Here is a 20,107-nt window from a genome sequence, read left to right as displayed (position 1 = left end):
AACATAGCATTTCCATTCATTTGAATGTAGGATAAAATAGCACGGTCAAGCTCCGGACTTTCATGTGTATGGCATAAAGCGTTTATTTTACAATGGCGCACATGCATGCACGCACCCACCCACACACATACACCATTGTAATTTGACCATCGGAGAATCACTTTTATCACTAATGGCCAAAGTGGAGACGTGCGTTCGCGGTCACATTCACCGAAAAAATGAATTAATTCCATTCACCCGACTCATTGCGAACATAACGTGAGTATAGTCCCACTAATTTAGAATACTTCCTACCACTTTACACACAACTAGAATTTAAATGGCAGAACGGGAACTTATACAAATAATTTTCTTACTATAATGATAAGGTTTTAAATGAGATCGCAAAGTTTCTTGCATTTTATCCATCAACCGGGAGCTCCCCAAGCCAGGGGTAGGACGCGTCCCCGGGTTTGGATAAAATGCAAAAAAATATATCAAGGAGTAATTCATTACAAAATCGCTCACACATCTATACACACACACACCCACGCACACCCACACACACACACCCTTTTTCAAAGTATTCCTATTTGAGTGTAAAGTTATTAGTTTGCTGTAATATGCCGTATACTTTACACTGATAGGCCTTTATAAGGGATGGCATACCAGCACACTATGTAAGTCAGCACATAAGAGGGCGATATATTTGAACACCTTTTCGAAAATATGACAATATGAAATGACGAAATATATTATTTTTCACCTTTTTGTATCATTTTAATGATTTCATTTAATGATTTCATGTCACTTTGCTAAATATATTGTGGTGTCTCTGCATTTAAGAAAATTAGTGTGACAGGCTGCCAAAATGCAGGTCTGTAACAATAACGATTGTTGTGATTGGGATTGCTAAAATTATTGCTCGTTTGCGAAGTTAGTAAGTTAAAGTGATGCTTTAATCGTGTTTGTTGGTCATTGTAAGCATGAATAGTTTATGATTAACAACAATGATTAAATAAAAATGATATTGGTTAATGCAGTACTGAAGATTTTGATGATGGAGTATGAATGCATTCTGGATTATTAATAACATTTGTCGACATTCAATCATAATCCCATTTCCAGTTCTCATTCGGTCCTCCAGGATTTCCTGTGCAAAAAAAAATGATAATCGATCGTTAAAAATTGAATAATTAATGAAGGCTTTCACCACAAAATTATATCTAAAAGTGTATTTAACCTTTCTAGGATTTATACATCCATTGTCCTCTTCTTTCGCCTTATAATTCATGAAAACGCAATTTGATACAATATCGATCGTACGCGGCGATTTCCAGAAATCGTCAGTCCCCTGATTTGCATACACTGTAAAAAATGAAGTGCTTATTTAGCACTTACGGTGCTTGTATAATGACTGCACTACGAGTGCTGATTTTTTAGTTTAAATTTGAACTAGAAAAATTGCACTCACAGTGCAGTCACTATACTATAGCACCGTAAGTGCTAATTAGCACTTCTTTTTTTTTACAGTGTACTGACGAGGATGTACGTATAACGTTTTTGTGAAAATAAGCGAAAATAAAAATGTCATATCTTTCATACTTTCCATCCAAATTTTATGAAGTTTCCAGCGTAATGTTATTGGTTTTTTCTTGTTATTAAAATCAACTTTTTTTTTTGGGGGGGGGTGAACTTGCCCTTTTATGCAGAAAGGGAGCGCAATTATCAGAAAATCAAGTTAAACAAAAAAATCCCCATAAAACACCCACAAAACCACATCATATTGTTATTTCGTGAGTACTAGCAGACACACCACAGGTGCCAGGTATAAACGGAATTACCATTATTGCGATTTTTACCTCTGACTTAAAAAAAAAACTTTGTGCAATTTTTACCCCTGCAATTTTTACCTGTCATTTTTAAGCCTAAAAACACCACAGGTCGGGAGGACAATACGGTCTCACAACTGCAAAGATATAAGAAAATAAGATGGTAAAAAGTTTTAAGTGGAACATAAAATATTACGAGTACAAATCATGCAAATTGATATATCATTCCAAGGTGATTTGATTAGTTAGGAGCAAATGGACATTAATTTACGAGTTTATTAGTTACTATTTATTAGTTTCTGATTAGATATTTCCGTTAATTAGGGAAATGGTCAATTAGGAATATTATACATGTGTATATGGTTACTGCAAGAGCTAATAATTGGCTTTGAATACATCATAATAAAGATGATGATAATAATGATGCTGATGATGATAATGATAAAGGAACACTAAAGATAATGATATTAGTATCAATATTGATAGTAATATGTTTATTCGATTATCGAATAAATTCTATTGGGAGAGAATACAAGGTTAGAATGTAAACAAATACTGACTGTCAACCAGTTCACTGCCCTTCAGAAGGAGGTCAAGTTCACTTGTACTTCTGTTGGGGGAAGGCGGTCAAAACGCGCACCCGGAAGGATTGTATCACATTTAAGCGTGCGCGGTAATTTAATACATCCGAAACGCGCTAATGCGAGGAATGCGCGATCAGCGGGGATGAAATCGAGCCATTCACTTTTTAATTTCCGTCCGGGAAAGACATTTTTTTTTTTAGATCACGGTGATACTACCCGGTACATACACCTTTTAGTAGAGCTAGGCCTATACTTGGATTATTCGGAAACACGTACCCCACGCACGGAGATATCTGAGATAGAACTGTATAAGCCCTACTCTATCGCGATCGGGATCTGTAGATCTACACGGAAAAGACTCTAGCTGGACTCAAACCTAACATCGGAACATATTCCTCTGATACATCTGTGTCTAAAACTGTTATTGTTAACGTTATACCTAGGCCTAGTACTTTATCGCCTCGGCCTAGTCCTTTAATTCGGATATAGATCCACGGAACCAATTTATTATTCCTCGGAGACTTCTGACACGTAGAGGGTCTACACGTGAAAATAAACTCCGATTTTAGTCGCAGGTAGGCTACCGTAACCTGCCGACACGAGATAGGCCTAGGCTACACTGTGCTACAGCAGTCTACCTTCTGCTTGTGTTCCTCGATTTCGTCGACCATTATATCGCGGCTCACATCAAAACTTGAGTGGCTCAATGAAAGAATCGATGCCTCAGGATGGGAAAACATAAAGCATCAACCAGCAGAGGAGGCAGGGGAAAAGGAGCAAGAGGTTCAAGGGGACGCCCACGGAGTACGAGTCTACGCAGTCAGACACGGGCAACGAGAGCTACAACGGAGAGCCAGGCAAGCCAGCAGCCGACCGGGCCGGGGGTGATCGAGCCTTCACTAGGCGATGGACCAGAGATAGCTCAACAAGCAACCACCTCCCACTCACTTCAACCCCCGACGAGCCACCAATCATCCGGTGAGTTAACCAGCCTAGGGCCTGTAATCCAGGCCTCTGATGCACTTGTGTCATTCCCATCTATTGTGCCTGAAACTAGAAATACAATGAGGGTTAATTCAATGGTTACTCAGGGGGATGAACCAGGGAATACAGCTGACAGTAACACTAGGCCTAGTCTAACAACTCATGTATTTTGCAGTGATAATTCAACCAGGGCTTTAGTCCCAGACCCAGGTCAGAATGCAAGCGCTACGGCAAGCCTTCCTACCATATCACCCATGTCCCCCGAGGGCGAGCTACTTGGTTCAGGGGTTCCAAAGAACATAAAAGAGAAAATATGGAAGGGGAATTCGTGGACTTTAACACACTTTTGGGGGGTCAAGCAACATCCAAAACAGACCAATCAGGCTTTTCCCTAGTGCAACTCGATCATGGGATTGTACTTAAACCTAACACAGAAAAGAAAAACAAGATATTCAATGTCGAGACATGGACAAGTGCATTCCTGGTATTTGCAAGCCTGTACCTGCAGGCCTACCCAAACCAAGCACAGGAGCTATTGAAATATGGACATCTTATCCGGTCCGCAGCAGCTCGATACAATGGCTATGGGTGGCGTGAGTACGACCACAAATTTCGTACCCGGAAACAGGTAACGGGTAAATCATGGGCCAGCATTGATGGTGAACTTTGGCTCATGCACGTTGTTGGTGGTGGCTCCCTTAGGGGAGTAGGAGGTCAGGGCGGGGTCACCATGTCACCCAGGGCACCTGGGGGGAGAGGGGGACCCATTAAAGGCACCTTCCAGTACAGACCCTTTGCTCCCAAGCCTTATGCAAACGGGACAGCTAGAGCCCAGCAGCAGTCGGGCCGGCAACCAGGCTTTCGACAGCCCAATTCGGGAATTTGCTATGACCTCAATTACCGCTCAGGAAAGTGTACCCGACAAGGATGCCGATACTTGCACAAATGCATCATTTGTGGCAGGCCTGACCACGGGAAGGTTTCCTGCCCACGGGCCACAGGGGCATCAACTGCACAACAAAAGAAGTCCAACTAACTCTCACCTCAAAAAGAATCCCATTAACACAGTAGCTAAACCTAAGATAGAATCACTAGTAGGCAAAGCAAAAACACCAGTCAAGGTCACCAAACTTATTCCCCTGCTGAAGGAATACCCGAACAAAAAAGCAGCAAAATTTTTAGAAAAGGGATTTTCTGAGGGGTTTGAAGTAAATTACTATGGTCCCCGCATGCCTGCTGAATTTCCCAATTTAAAGTCAATAGGACGAAATCAGCAAGTGGCAAGTAAGAAAATAAATAAAGAAGTGAGCCTTGGACGGTATGCTGGCCCATTTGACTCAAGACCGCTACCGAATCTTAGGGTTAGCCCAATCGGTCTAGTACCGAAGAAAACCCCAGGTGATTTTAGACTAATACATCACTTATCGTATCCCCAAGATTACTCAATTAATAACTTCATTCATGACGAAGCATGCGAGGTACACTTCAGTAGCATAGATGATGCACTGGATATAATTGCGCGTATTGGTACAGGTGCCAAACTAGCAAAAGCAGACATTAAGTCGGCGTTTAGACTACTTCCAATAGCTCCACAAGATTTTGAACTGTTGGGAATCAAATTTGGAGGGAAATATTATGTAGATAAGTGTTTGCCAATGGGGATCAGATGTGCGCCTGCATACTTCGAGGTTTTTTCAAACTTTATTGAGTATTTCGTGCGGAAACGAACAAAATCAGACATGATAGTGCACTACATGGATGATTTCCTTGCAATGGGCTCTGCCTCCAGGTTAGGGACCCAGTGTTCATTTATTATCAACGAATTCTGTTCCTTGTGTGAAGAAATAGGGGTCCCCCTTGCCGAAGAGAAATCGGAGGGTCCTACCACTAAACTAACATACTTAGGTCTGGAGATTGATACCACCCGCATGCAAATTCGGATACCCAAAGACAAGTTAATATCCCTACGAAGAAAGATAGGGGCAGTGGTTGAAAAACATTCCATTAGCCTCAAAGAAATCCAATCCCTAGCTGGGTCACTTAACTTTGTTTGTCGAGCCGTACAGCCAGGTAGAGCATTCCTGAGAAGAGTTACAGATCTCACTAAAGGGCACACAGGGGCCAATGAGAGCATCATCATTTCAGATGGGGCAAAGAAAGACTTAAGAACTTGGCTTACTTTCCTTAGCTATTTTAATGGAGTCTCTGTAATTCAACCTCGGCAATGGGCGGCAGGTCAGGATTTGGACTTGTACACTGACGCTAGTGGAGACATTGGATATGGGGGCTATTTTCAGGGAAAATGGTTTAACGGAAGATGGCCTCAACATGTGGTAAGGGGAGATTACTCCATTGCGTGGAAAGAAATGATGCCAATAACAATGGCGGTTATGGCATGGGGCCCACAATTGAAAGGAAACAGAATATTGTTCCATACCGATAATATGGCTGTAAAAAGCATCATAAACAGGCAAACTTCACATTGTAGTAGTATCATGCACCTGATTCGGATCTTTGTTTTGGAATGCTTGAAGAACAATATCCTATTCAAAGCAGTGTACATTCCTTCTAAGGATAACTCAATTGCCGACTCCTTGTCTCGAATGCAGATGGGGAGGTTCCGCCAACTCGCACCAGAGGCAGAGGACAGCCCAACACCAATACCAGAATGCCTATGGCAGATTTAGAGGGAGAAACGTATCGACTGTTGTCTAAGTCAATAGCAGAAGGGACAAAAGTTTGTTATCAGGGAGCAGTCAATTCATTCCAGAATTTCCGTATACAATACAACTTAGACACATCCTGGCCTGCATCGACAGAGCAGGTAATGGCCTTTATCGCACAGCTTTCTCTTAATGGGTTGGCAGCGTCAACGGTTACACAAAGAATAGCTGCTCTGTCATATCTACATAACATGTATGAATGGCAGGACCCAACAAAACACTTCCTTATTAAGAAAATGCAAGAGGGCTGTCGCCGAGGGCCAAAACGGAAAGACAGTCGCCTCCCAATCACATTAGCATTGTTAAGTAAACTCCTTCCAACCCTTAACAATGTGTGTTCATCGTTCTATGAAGCTTGTTTGTTCCAGGCAGCATTTCTTCTTGCTTTTTATGGTTTTTTGAGGGTAGGTGAATTCACAGCTAGGGGCAGACTAGGAGACACCAAGAAAATAATACAGCTCCAAGATATCCAAGTAGGGAACGGGCCCCTCCGCACCATGTTGGTAAAAATCAGATATTCAAAAACAGATCAGTACGGATCCTCCACCACCCTTAGTATAAAGGAGAATGGTATTCTTGGTGGGTGCCCAGTTGTCGCAATGATAAGGTTCCTTGATCTCAGGCGCAAGAATTCAGGCCCTCTATTCTGCCATATTAATGGATTACCGTTGACTAGATACCAGTTCGGGGCAGTCGTGAAAAAGGCCTTAAGATCAACAGGGGCTGATATTGACCAGTATGGAACACATTCATTTCGAATTGGGGCAGCGACAACGGCAGCCTTAAATGGTGTCCCACCAGATAAAATCAAGGAAATGGGGAGATGGCAAAGTGAAACCTATAGGTCATATGTCAGAATATAGCCCAATCCTAGTGAAATTATGGTTAGTTTCATGTACAATGCAACTCCAATTTAAAGAAAATTAGGCTATTACATGTATAATACAATTCCAACTCGAAGAGAATTATGTGCTTGTAAAGTGTACCGTGACAAATCCACCTGAAATGGAACTATGTATCTTTCATGTTCCAGCTAATTCCAAAGCAAAAGAAGCATGGGTAAAATGTTACAGGTTTTGAGGTACCAATTTAACTTCAACTTAAGGATAAATTAGAGTGGTGGCAGCCAATACTGACGTTATATCAATGGAGATCTATTACATTTAAATGAATAAATCTTGTGGAAACATGAAACCTAAGCCGGAGATTAATTACCCTGGGCACCGCCAATACAAGGCAAATACAGGGAAAGACAGATTGTGGAATGTCATGCTTACTTGTACGTTATTTCATCAGAATTACTCAATTTCTTGCAGAACCCCCTGGCATATACATAAGGCTCATATGAACAGATGTTCATTGCCAGATTCAGTAAACTCATTTAAACCATTATCAATTGGTATTTATCCTTGAATATGATTAGGTGTATTTACATGCAACGTACCAATACAACTCCAGCTTAGATATAATTACCGGTATGTACAATTATAGTTACCATACATAACCATACATACCCACACATTTGGCTACCAATAAATTATCCCATACTGACATGCATGCACTGCTTATGCTATTTAAGAATATATACTCGGAAAGATTTCTGGTTTCCCCTTGCAGGTGCTCGAAGAATCTGGCTGTTTGGCGACAGCTTTATAAGGAGGGCTAAGGAGAGGGCCGTCACCACGGGAAACCACAACCTCGGACTGGAAGGCTACGAGGTGTGCTGGTGGGGCCGTGGAGGTACCACGCTTCGCAACTACCCAAGTGACCTCCAGGAGAGATTGAGATACAGCCCTATACCAACCTCAATTATTATTCATGTGGGATCCAACGATTTGGGTCGCTATAGTGCCAAAGAATGCAGACAAGCGGTAGACAACGCACTGAACTCAACCAGAGCTCTACTGCCTTGGTGCCACATATGTTTCTCGAGCATCTTGCCACGCCTTTACTACTATGCCCAAGGACGAAATATTACTTCACAGGCAGCTATTGACAATGTCAGGAAATCTGTGAACAAGTATGCCAAGAGAAGGATTCGGCGCATGCACAATGCATCATTCATCAATCACATGTTCAACTGTCATGAACACTGGTACTTCAACAGAGATGGAATTCACCTGTCAGATGAAGGAAGTGACATCCTGATTAATGATTTCAAGAGGGCATGTCAATTCGCCCTCACTGGACAAGACTAAAATGAATAAGAAAGCTCTAAGAGCACCAGGATTGGTGAGGGCAACTCCTTTCATTGATCTGGGAACAGCGAAATAAAGACACTGGACAGGCTAGGAAGAGTAAGATGTTTAATTACACAACCCATGAAATATTTTGCACCCTTCATACTATTATAATGTTTTTTCATGCTTATTTTGGTTCATTATCCGGTTAACAAAATGGTACCTTCGGCTCATACCGAAGAGAAAATACAATACGAAAACTTTAACCTTTAATGAACAAATGAATAACACTGACAAATAAATTCCATAATTAAATAAATAGCAAGAAGTGCTCGAGGGTCAGCAAATGGCATTAACGCCACACTGATTTAGGGAGTTCCAGTTTGAATTTAGTTTTGTTATACCTTACATGCAGTCACATCTGTCATATTGGCATGGATGGACACTTGCACCTGATTGAACATGGATAATGGCAAAATAAATTTGAAGGTTAGCTAATGAACAGATAGCCCCCTGCATTCTTTGTGCCCAATAGCAATATATACAGAAACAATGCCTATCCAATGTTTCTTTGCATGGTACGGGTGTCGCTTGGGTCAGTAATTAATTTTAACATATTTCGATGTGTGCAACTGAGTGGATCAAATAAGTGGCAAAAAAAAAAAAAAAAAAAAAAAAATATATACTTCTGGGTGTTGTTTTTGGGGTGTTTTTTAGTACTTGGCAATTTCATTATCATTTCTCGAAGCATGCAGGGGAAGGAATGACCAAGAGCTCTGTGAGCCAATGGTGGGGTAAGGCCAAGATTATCAGATATTTGGTAGGGGGATCCCCGTCCCAGGAAACTGGGACACTGGGTGGAGCCACCATCCTCCCAGCTGGTCACGTGACTCGTGACCCGGTTCCCCCTATGTCGTGAATTCTTAGCCTTACTCTCTCCCTCCTCTGCAGGCATTGAAATTTATTGATATTACTGCGATACACATGTTTGTGAAGCATTGGTGTAATAATTAATGTTTGATATTACTGTGATACACAAGTATGTGAAATATTTGGGTAGCAATTCCCGAACGGAAATTAAAAGTTGAGAAAATGGCAATATCTGGTATATCGTGTCGTATTTCTTCTCACAATATGTTTATTCGATTATCGAATAAATTCTATTGGGAGAGAATACAAGGTTAGAATGTAAACAAATACTGACTGTCAACCAGTTCACTGCCCTTCAGAAGGAGGTCAAGTTCACTTGTACTTCTGTTGGGGGAAGGCGGTCAAAACGCGCACCCGGAAGGATTGTATCACATTTAAGCGTGCGCGGTAATTTAATACATCCGAAACGCGCTAATGCGAGGAATGCGCGATCAGCGGGGATGAAATCGAGCCATTCACTTTTTAATTTCCGTCCGGGAAAGACATTTTCCCACCTCCCACCCCTCATTCCTCTGTATTAATGTTCCTTGAGGTGAATTTCCGTGGATATCCTTGTAATCAGTGGATTATCAGTGGATTTTCCTTTTAGCTTGTAGGTTGGAAAAAAAAAAAAAAAAAAAAAAAATTATAGATATATATATATACATATCGGTATAACGTGCGAGACAGGCACAAACGAGTAGCATGAAGGAAACAATTGGCATTTAATGTCCTAGGAATGTTAAAATTGCTTACTATAATACATAACCATGTAATCGGTTTAAAACCGGGACTATTTGTATGGTTGGTACAAAGCTATTACCCTCTGGTCATGCTCCAGAGGAAAGTTGGACTTTCAGTTGTCCATTGGGTGGCTAATTTATGAGTGGCATGTCCTGTTGCTTGGTAGATTCATTTATGTATCTGCATAGGCTGATTTTATGTTTTTGTAAATAATTGTCGACTGGTTGGGGTTGCACACATTTTTGGTTGGCTGGTTGGGGTTAAATTTTGGCTGGATGGTTGGGGCTGTTATTAACAGAACTATTGGCCAACAGATGAGTTGTACTAAGTTGTTACCTCATGGTTATACTCTAGAGGAAAGTTGGACTTTTAGTTGGCGATGGGGTGGTTAAATGAGTGTGCATGTCTTGTTGCTTAGTAAGATTCATTTATGTATCATCATAGGCTGATTTTGGTTTTGTAGAAATGGATGGCTGGTTGGGGTTGTACACATTTTTGGTTGGCTGGTTGGGGTTGTTAAATATTGGCTAGATGGCTTATTTCAGGACTATTGGCCAACAGATGGTTGGTACAAAGCTGTTACCTCATGGTCATACTCTAGAGCAAAGTTGGACTTTTAGTTTGTCCATGGGGGGCTAAATGAGTGTGCATGTCTTGTTGCTTAGTAAGATTCATTTATATGTATCTTCATAGGCTGATTTTATGGTTTGTAAAAAAAAAAAAAAATGGATGGTTGGTTGGGGTTGTTATTAACAGGATGTTGTAACCTGTTTGGCTGGATGGTTGGGGTTGTTATATACAGGATGTTGTAACCTGTTTGGTTGGATGGTTGGGGTTGTTATTAACAGGACGTTGCAACCTGTAAACGACATGCATCTTGGGTGTTTTTTAGTACTTGGCAATTTCATTATCATTTCTCGAAGCATGCAGGGGAAGGAATGACCAAGAGCTCTGTGAGCCAATGGTGGGGTAAGGCCAAGATTATCAGATATTTGGTAGGGGGATCCCCGTCCCAGGAAACTGGGACACTGGGTGGAGCCACCATCCTCCCAGCTGGTCACGTGACTCGTGACCCGGTTCCCCCTATGTCGTGAATTCTTAGCCTTACTCTCTCCCTCCTCTGCAGGCATTGAAATTTATTGATATTACTGCGATACACATGTTTGTGAAGCATTGGTGTAATAATTAATGTTTGATATTACTGTGATACACAAGTATGTGAAATATTTGGGTAGCAATTCCCGAACGGAAATTAAAAGTTGAGAAAATGGCAATATCTGGTATATCGTGTCGTATTTCTTCTCACAATAATACTAATATAGTGAAGATTATTGGAATTGCCAAAACTGATAAATATATTTATGGGTAACTGTTATGATTTAATATAATCTTATTTGCAGTCAGATCACTGTAAACTGTCTTAAAACTTCTTCACAATACCACCACGAGGATGTATCACAGCAAATACTAAGAGCATACAAATTTCTGAACTATGAGAGTAAAATTTTGTTTTATTGGGCCATTACACTGTAATCTAAAATGAAGTGGTAATTTAGCACCTGATGTCCTTGTGTAGTGACTTCGCTTTGAGTGCTGATTCATTCATTCAAATTTGAAATAGAAAATCAGCACTTAAAGTGCAGTCGCTATACAAGGACATTAAGTGCTAAATTAGCACTTTATTTTTAGAGGGTATTGAGATTTGATGTATATATCATAAGCACCCGCGTTTTGGACATTTTAATGTGATTCAAGTTAAAATCACAGGATATAATAAACTTTTTTTTTTAAATCAAAGTATCTTCTTACATAGCCATTTGAACATTATTTGATCTCGTTTATTATATCTTTTTTTTAATCATTATTATATTTGCTTTTTTCCCCTCTGTCATTTGTGTCCGACATTCCCTTTATTTTCTTACTTATTTGCATTTTTTTCTTTGTTAAATATTGCATGCCAATTTTCTTTTGGATTTTACAAAGTCCGACCCTGAACTTTATTTCCACTAATTTTTTTTGTTTATATAACATATTTCTATCTATACACACAAAAAAAGTAAGCCCCCCTCAATCAAAATGATGTAACTTTTGAACAGAATAATTTTGAAATATGATATTTTGTAGGTATTTTTTTACACTCGTTAAGCAACTACTGGGGGAAATGAGATTGATCGGTTGGGTAATCAAAGATTGAATTAAAAATGACAATTTTTGAAAGTCACTAGAGTCGTTTTTCCGATTGTGTAAATACAAACATGACAAAGTTGGGCAAAGGTTAATTGTTGGTGAATTTATAGTGTTAACACTTCCTACGTTTTACTGTCAAGCATTTAGACACTCCACACAAAATTTTGATAACGTATGTTCATGGTTGAGTGAGCACATTCTTCTTGTGACGTATCATCATAGGGGTTTATGGTAGTATCCCCTAACACTTGTTAAAACATGTTAAAATTTGAAACTGTTAGTGGCTCCCTCCCCCAATTTCTCGGCACCTCCCCACTTTCAAATAATCTGGATTCAAAGTCATGATATTTTGCTTGTGACTTTTAAAAGGTGACAATTTTGCCTTCTGGCGGTGCTCACTGAAGCATGGCATAAAATACGTCCATAATCACTACGAGGGTAGCTTATAAAATTACCTACACGCTCACGTAAAAATAAATTAAAAACTCCCAGTGGTTCGGAAATTATGGATGTTTGTTTAGGGGGGGGCTTACTTTTTTGTTGTGCATAGATTGTCTTGAATATATATATATTTTTTCTAATAAAGGCGTGATATTTATTGTTTGCCGTTATTATGTATCATAATCCCCACAATTACCATTGTATTTTTCTTCGTGCTCTATTTTACCAGCATTCCCAGTGTATTGGTTGGTTGGGCGGAGGTCAGGTCAGGTCAGGTCACAGTGATTAAAGGGGAAGTTCACCCTGAAGAAAAGTTTGTTGTAAAAATAGCAGAAAAAATAATAAAAAATATTGGTGAAGGTTTGAGGAAAATCCGTTGAAGATTAAGAAAGTTATTAGAATTCAAAGTTTTGGATTTGTGACGTCATATGCGAGCAGCATTCCTACATAGCGAATGGTAAAAAATCAATGAATTTCAAATTTTGTACGGTTCCTGATAACTTTATTTTGTTTTCTATTTATGATCGGGTGTGAAATGATTTGTCTATTGATATACAAAAGGCACAGTAAAAACCATTTTTAATTTTCTGAGAAAATGACATTTCATATATTTCTTACCATTCGCTTTGTAGGAATGCTGCTCGCATATGACGTCACAAATTCAAAACTTTGAATTCTAATAACTTTCTTAATCATTGACCGATTTTCCTCAAACCTTCACCAATATTTTTTATTATTTTTTCTGCTATTTTTACAACAAACTTTTCTTCAGGGTGAACTTCCCCTTTAAGTTTACTCTCCTCTTTCCTGGCCACTGATGCACTGGGCAAACTGCTATCAAATATTGCACGTTCCTGTATATTTTTTATGTCATTTTATGTAATGATTGATATTGCTTTTGTAATCTTGAATGTGTTTGAAGTGCCGAATAAATAAATAGATAATTGCCCATCCAGCAGAGATGTTAATCGGTATCTTATTCATGTTATTAGCACTAAACAATAATACTCACATGACTCTTCAAGTTTCATGTCCCCGTCCTCGCGCATTTCAGCTACATAGATGAAAAATAATATTGACATAAGATTAATATGGTGTCTCAACACTCACACGCAGAGCAATCTTCATATCAGCAAGAATATGCCTACTGCCAAGAATATCAGAGATACAAAGACCCCCCTTAAGGACAATCTAATATCAGTTAATTACTCGTTGATCGTGTGGTAAAACCGTATAAGGCGTCAAACTGCAGAGTCTTAATAACACGGGTTCGAAAATTCGAATCACTATATCGACAGTGTTAATGATTTTTTAAAAATCAGACCTTACAATAGTGAATATCGACCATAAAAACAAGAAATTGACTGAATATTCACTTCTTTTGGCACATTTTAATGTAAAGGAATCTGGCCGATTTTTCCAGTTCGTTATTGGAAACCAATGGGTGATCGCTCATTACCCGACTTTTCATGACAGATTGTCTGTAAGAAAGCGTCAGACACCCAGAAATCAAGTAAAAAAAATAATGCCCCCCTCTTCAATTCAACTCATTTTGTTTTATTGTCGTGCATAGTACAAAATTGATATACAGTTTGACTTTCAAGTATTTGTAATAGATATACTTTCACATATATGACATAGCGTTTACTTCCTGACGATATCCCCTTTACCACACCTGGGCTGAGTGCAGCACATTGAAGACTGATTTTATTCCTGCAAGGGTCTATGCCATGGCAAGGATTTGAAGCCAAGGCACTCTGTCTAAAAGTCCGGAGACTAATCCACTGGGTCATATTAATATCGCATTCGCTATGGTGACGTTTTCAATGACGGAATAAACGCAGAAGTCACCGACCGCTTTTTTATTCACTAATTTGCTGTCCTTTGTATTGTATCCAAATATCTCCCTTTCGTCTTTTTTTTATCACCCCTTCTTTTTTTTCTGTTTTATTAATTTTATGATTGATACCTGCAGCTGCATACCTACGTCACAGTGGATACAGTGGATTAGTCTGCATTCCAACCGAACGGTTTAACCATTATGAACTGTGTGCGGGTGTGTGTCTGTGTGTGGTTGAGTGTCATTATTATCATTATTTTATTTTATTTTATATTTCAAATTTGCAAACACATACGTAATAATAGCATGATGATGAATAACAGAATAATACTTGTTTATTATAGAAAAGCGTTACACTTGGAAAAAGACAGCAATGAAAAAAAAGAATAAAGATGTTGCAGCATAAGATGGAGAGGTTAACTACAATGCCTCTACTATTTCCAAACTTCCGTACAAGTGCATACAACACCCCCCCCCCAAAAAAAAAAGATGAAAAAGCTAAGAGTAAAGAGGTTTCATTCCTTTGTGTTTGATTTATTGATATGGACATACAGGTATCGATATTCATTTTTAAATAAAATCTAATAAAAAAAAAATCACGGAAAAACGTTTGAGGTGTTCCTTTCTTTTTAAAAGTTTCCTATACGTCATTCAAGCTCTACTTTAAAGTTGACCCCACAATCCGTTTCAATTACTTATATTTTGTTTGGATATTTTGCTTTTAATATGTTAATGTCTACGTTGATCTTTATACATGTTCTTGAAATGTGATCATATATGTTATGAGGCCATGGTAACTGCATCATCATTGTAACTATGTTGTGTTGTTTCGTGTTATTTATTATTATTATTATTTGCCCTTTTCGTTATCTTCCTGTATTACTTTACGTATATTTCTATATTCCTTGTATCTATTTTTGAGGGGTCCACGTTCTACAAGCTTTGCTTTTCAGTGGACCCCTCCATTCTTCTTATGATATATAATTGCATTGATTTAATTATATTTAATGATATTGATTATATTGATTTTTTTTAATAAACTTGACATTTATGTTAAATTATATTTAAATCACTTTCGAATATGTATATGTTTTTTTTTTCAATATTGAATTTTGTTCATGCTATTATTTGAATTGAATCAATCTATCTTGTACTTATTTGTATTATTTTGAAGAGTGAAAAATAAATTGAATTGAATTGAACTATGAAATATCGAAATTGGTTAATAGAACAATCGATTTGAATGGAATCAACGCCACCATCCGCAAGACGTGACCAGGACTAGAACCCAGAAAATGGCAGGGCTTCAGTGGCCTGGGAACATGCAGGCAGACACTCACACATACGCAATTCTTCCTCTTCTTCTTGTTAATATCCTTGTTAAATTTGTCTATTTATATAATCATTCTTATTCTTTTTATCCTCCGTCTGTTCATTTGACAAATTTCTTCATTATTTTGTCTCTATCCTCTATCACAGCCACTCTCAATTAATTTTTTTTGAAGCGCCAAATTTCTTGTTGAGAATCTAGACTGCTCCACTATCCAACACGCGAAGAGTGAAATATTGTGGTATGGGGGGTGGGGGGGGGGCAAGACCACCTGAAGGGCTTAAGTAGAAAGCCTTTTAAATGGCCGACAGGGGTTCTCAATCAACAGAAGATATAAAAATACCAACATACTACACAATTTATTTAAAAAATGATAAGTGACTTGCTCAAATTAGTGTTAATTATTATGTTTCTGTATCATTTTGTTCTTGATGAGTGTCGTGTTTGAAATGCAAACCGGGTATATATTGATCAGTGATAGAGCGTCAGCCTCCTGAACGGGAGGCCATGGGTTCGAACCCCAAAAGAGTCATACAAAAAAATATATAAGAATGGAACCTTCTGCTTGGCGCTCAGCATTTAGATTGGAGAAGGGTAGTACATGGAAATGGCCCGCGGCAGTTCCCTAACCGAAATGGCTACCCTCAGTAAATAAAACGTAATTTTGATTATTATTTGTTATTAAAAAAGCAAATCTATGTTCACATATTGTGTACTTAGTCTTTGTACCAATGGTACTTAGTATTTGTACCAATCGTAAATGAATACATTAAATAGATCCTCCATAATTGAGGTTATTGAATGCTAGATTACAAAAAATCAGAGGAAATCAAATAGCATTTAAATTTCACAAAGAGCTGAGTTTTTTATTTTCCCTTTCTAATATAATGATCAAACCTCAATTTCAGATTAATAGTAGATCAACCTTTTATTTTCTGGGTTTTTTTTTCTATACCGGCTCCCACGCGCCACTCCGGTAGGCTCGGTGCGCCACAAGTGGCGCGCGCGCCACAATTTGAGTATCCCTGTCCTCTATCATATCTCCACAAGAGCACCAATTGATGTGACATGAAAAAAAATATTAGATAGTAGGATTAAAACTTACCAGATGCTATTTCCTCATCCACATCTTTAGGAACAGTATATACGAAACCTACACGACGAACAAAAATCAAACACATTGAATGAAACCGAAGTAGGCCTATAACACTTAAAATTCCAATAAAAGAGACTTGATAAGAATATGCCTGTATTCATCATGTTATTAACTTCCATGTGTTACTTCTCAACTACATGATTTATACCGGACAAATTTCAACCTTCCCTTTTTTTTTATTAAGCAATTGCATACAAATTATTTCTTCAACTCGCTATGATAGGGGATCCACGCTCTACAAGCAATGCTTTTTAGTGGATCTCCTCATTTCCATGCACGCTTAATACTATTTCATGCAAGCTTTTGTTATATAAATATGTTGAGGTAAAATTGATCGTGTACTCATACTTTGATTTGTATATGTATTTGAGTTATATTTGTCATGGAAATGAAAATAAACTTCTTGAATCTTCTTGACTCCTACCCACGCCGGGTCATTCAAACGATTGTTCAGATTAGAAAAAGATTTTAAAACAATACCCTATCAATTTGGTTGATTAGCGAATAGTTCAAGCAGTTATTCGACTTTTTTTACATTTAGGGAGACAATTTTTTTCAGAACTTTACAGAATGAAATATTGTCTAATGAAATGACACCAAATGAACGGAAAAGACTCAAATACATATTCAAAATATAAATATTCAAAACTTTTGAATTTCAATCCTCTTTTTAAAAAGCAGAATGAATAAAAATAGTAAACTTCATTCTGCTTAGAAATCTGATTCTACTCATATAGATATTGTTTGAAATAACAATGTCAAACAACATGTTACTATAAATAAATCATAAGTATAGTCGAAATGTGACTTTAAAATCTCAAATTCCACTCTGAAGAGTGCCCGGGGAGCATCAAGAGCTAAAATTGAATAAAAAAAATAGATTTTGGATGTTGGAGATTCAAAAGAGAAGCATTAGTTTATGTCTTCGGGAAGATTATTCCACTATGCGGGGAACGCATGAGCAAAGGAACTTCCCCAAACTCTTAGTTTTTTGAGTTATCAAGGATTTGATTTCCATGTACTTAAAATTGATTACATCAACGTAACTGTTTGTGAGACATGACCCTGATCTCTGGATAGACTTGACAAAATGACAATTTAAGTAAAATATGTAAAAAATAATTGGGGAGTTGTACAAGCTTAAAATTACACATTTTGGTCGCATTGCCAATAAGAGGATGTCCATATCATTAGTGATCTCAACTTTGAAATGCTCTTAACTTTCTTATTATTCGGTAATTTTTTCCAAAAACTGTCTTTGATTTGTTTTTTATTTTTGTCTTATATCAAGCTTACTTGTTGCCAAGGTTTCATTCTCCTTTACCGTAATGAAACGTGTTGGGTTTTTTTTTTAAGAAAAAAGAAATTATGATTATATACTTACCATGAGATGAAGAAGCTTGGTAAACAATGAAAATGAGTACCATGAAGAGAGGAATGGCGAATCGTGTGGACTTCATCTTGATTCAAGACTTGAGGCGAAAGTTACAGGATCGTGCGAGTATAAGGTCAGATCAACTTGTTGAAAGCGAATACCGTTGTCGTCTTTGACGTCTGAATATGTATCTCTAGACAATCCTCTATATGTAGCTTCAACGAGTATGTTGTTCTTCGTAGAGTCATTTTCGATTTTTCGAAGAATGAAATGATATCTTCATAATAATGATGTGATTGTACTTTCTTTCCTTTCTAATATCTTGAGAAAGATTTTTTTTTTCGGCTTCAGTGACGAGATTGAAAGTTGCTGGCAACGCTGGTTGATTGATTTTGTTTTTTTAATAAAAACTATGAATGTCATCATTATTTTCAAAACATATTTCAAATATATTTAAGAAAAACGAATACTAGTAATTGGATTGATCTCGCTGCTCCGAAACATTTCAACCGCATTCCGTATGGTTCCATGCGGCACATGAAGGCTCAGCTGCTAAGAGACTAGAAATTTCCTTTTCGAACTTTGTAATATCAATCACAACTTTTTTAGATAAAAAGTTGTGACTTTGCCACATGTAGAATGGTTATTACTAGATATAATACTAATCCCCTTTATGGCTTGTGATGTTTTCTATTGTAGTTATTTTTATTTTTACACATTATGTTTATGTAAGGCTGATACTCTTTACAAATGGACAATTCCATAAAAAATGATCAACCCTTCTGTACGTCCGACCCCCATTTTTCTTAAGTTTTATACTTCACTTCATAAGCCGACCAAGTCATGGTCCTTTGATAACATTACAGACTGTCAAAAGAACAAGAAATCAGAGACAGAAAATTTCATGAAGGTCCCACAAATAGGGGGTCGGACGTACATTGCCAGTTGTGTGTGAGGGGGGGGTCTTGTGTGGGGGTGCTAGGATGAGGTAGGCCTATAAAAAAAATGCTGTAAAAATGGTTTCACATGCGTGATTATTTTTGTTTATCAGAGCACCTACAAAGTTCAGTATAACCTCTGTTCTGCCTTTACAGTTGATGAAAGAAACCAATCAAATTGCCCTCATTTGAAGAACATGAAGATAATTATTTGCTTCGATAAGTTACTTTTGACGTCAGATGCAACATGTTTTAACAGCTATAGGCCATGCAAGCCGAGATAGTATACAACTTTGTATCTGCTTTGGCAAAGAGCAAGAAGCATAACTGTATATGACATAGTTCAGAGCCCATCCATTCACCTAATTAATGTCATTTTACTAGACTACTGAAAACGTCTCTCGTCACCATGATTTAGGCATTTTAACATGTCATGAGTCCACTACATGAATCAAATACTGTGCAACCCACGTGGTATTATTATGCAAGGCATGTCACTTGAACTTCTGCAGTGTATTTTGAAGTAAAATATTTGGTGGAGCTAGCTGTAATTTTGCTTGGACTGTAATTGGTATGAATGAGGGGGGGGGGCTTCATTTTCTGTGTATCATAATAATATGTTGGGTCTTGGAATTTTGAACTGTGCTCAAGAGCCGTGATCCTGAACCAGGCTTGAAGGTAGGCTCGCTTTGCATTCTCGATTGTAGGCAGGGAAGACAAATTTAGTCCCCGAATTCGGCACAGACGTTGTCCCTGCATATTGCCATCCGATTTTTTTGATCGCCATGTTCTCCAACGTTCCTCTATCATTAAAGCCAGGGTCACCATCCCCGTATTCGGGGGGGGGGGGGGCTCGGGTAGGCGAAAAAGGGGAAGAAAAGAGACGGAAAGGAAAGGAGAAAATG

The 20,107-nt window shown here is 38.2% G+C and overlaps 1 protein-coding gene and 1 long non-coding RNA gene across 3 annotated transcripts; one reads left to right on the top strand and one right to left on the bottom strand.

Moving 5' to 3' along the window:
* Positions 1-1,912: 1,912 nt before the first annotated feature.
* On the bottom strand, positions 1,913-18,474 carry LOC121415179. The gene is made up of 4 exons (XR_005969964.1): positions 18,274-18,474; positions 16,839-16,886; positions 13,576-13,617; positions 1,913-1,948 (listed from the first exon to the last, which is right to left on the bottom strand). It is a non-coding gene; the product is annotated as an uncharacterized LOC121415179 (long non-coding RNA).
* LOC121415177 lies at positions 2,591-8,747 on the top strand. Of its 2 annotated transcripts, none has more exons than XM_041608325.1 (2): positions 2,591-3,373; positions 7,720-8,747. In XM_041608325.1, the coding sequence occupies exons 1-2, from the start codon at positions 3,124-3,126 to the stop codon at positions 8,298-8,300; spliced, it is 831 nt and encodes a 276-aa protein (XP_041464259.1). In that variant the 5' UTR covers positions 2,591-3,123; the 3' UTR covers positions 8,301-8,747. The 2 variants fall into 2 exon arrangements, with proteins under 2 accessions (XP_041464259.1, XP_041464258.1); XM_041608324.1 differs by lacking the exon at positions 7,720-8,747 and adding an exon at positions 5,989-7,650.
* Positions 18,475-20,107: the final 1,633 nt, after the last annotated feature.

The sequence above is a fragment of the Lytechinus variegatus genome, chromosome 5 (assembly GCF_018143015.1).
Source record: "Lytechinus variegatus isolate NC3 chromosome 5, Lvar_3.0, whole genome shotgun sequence".
NCBI lineage: Eukaryota > Metazoa > Echinodermata > Echinoidea > Temnopleuroida > Toxopneustidae > Lytechinus > Lytechinus variegatus.
This window is presented reverse-complemented; position numbering and strand designations above follow the sequence as displayed.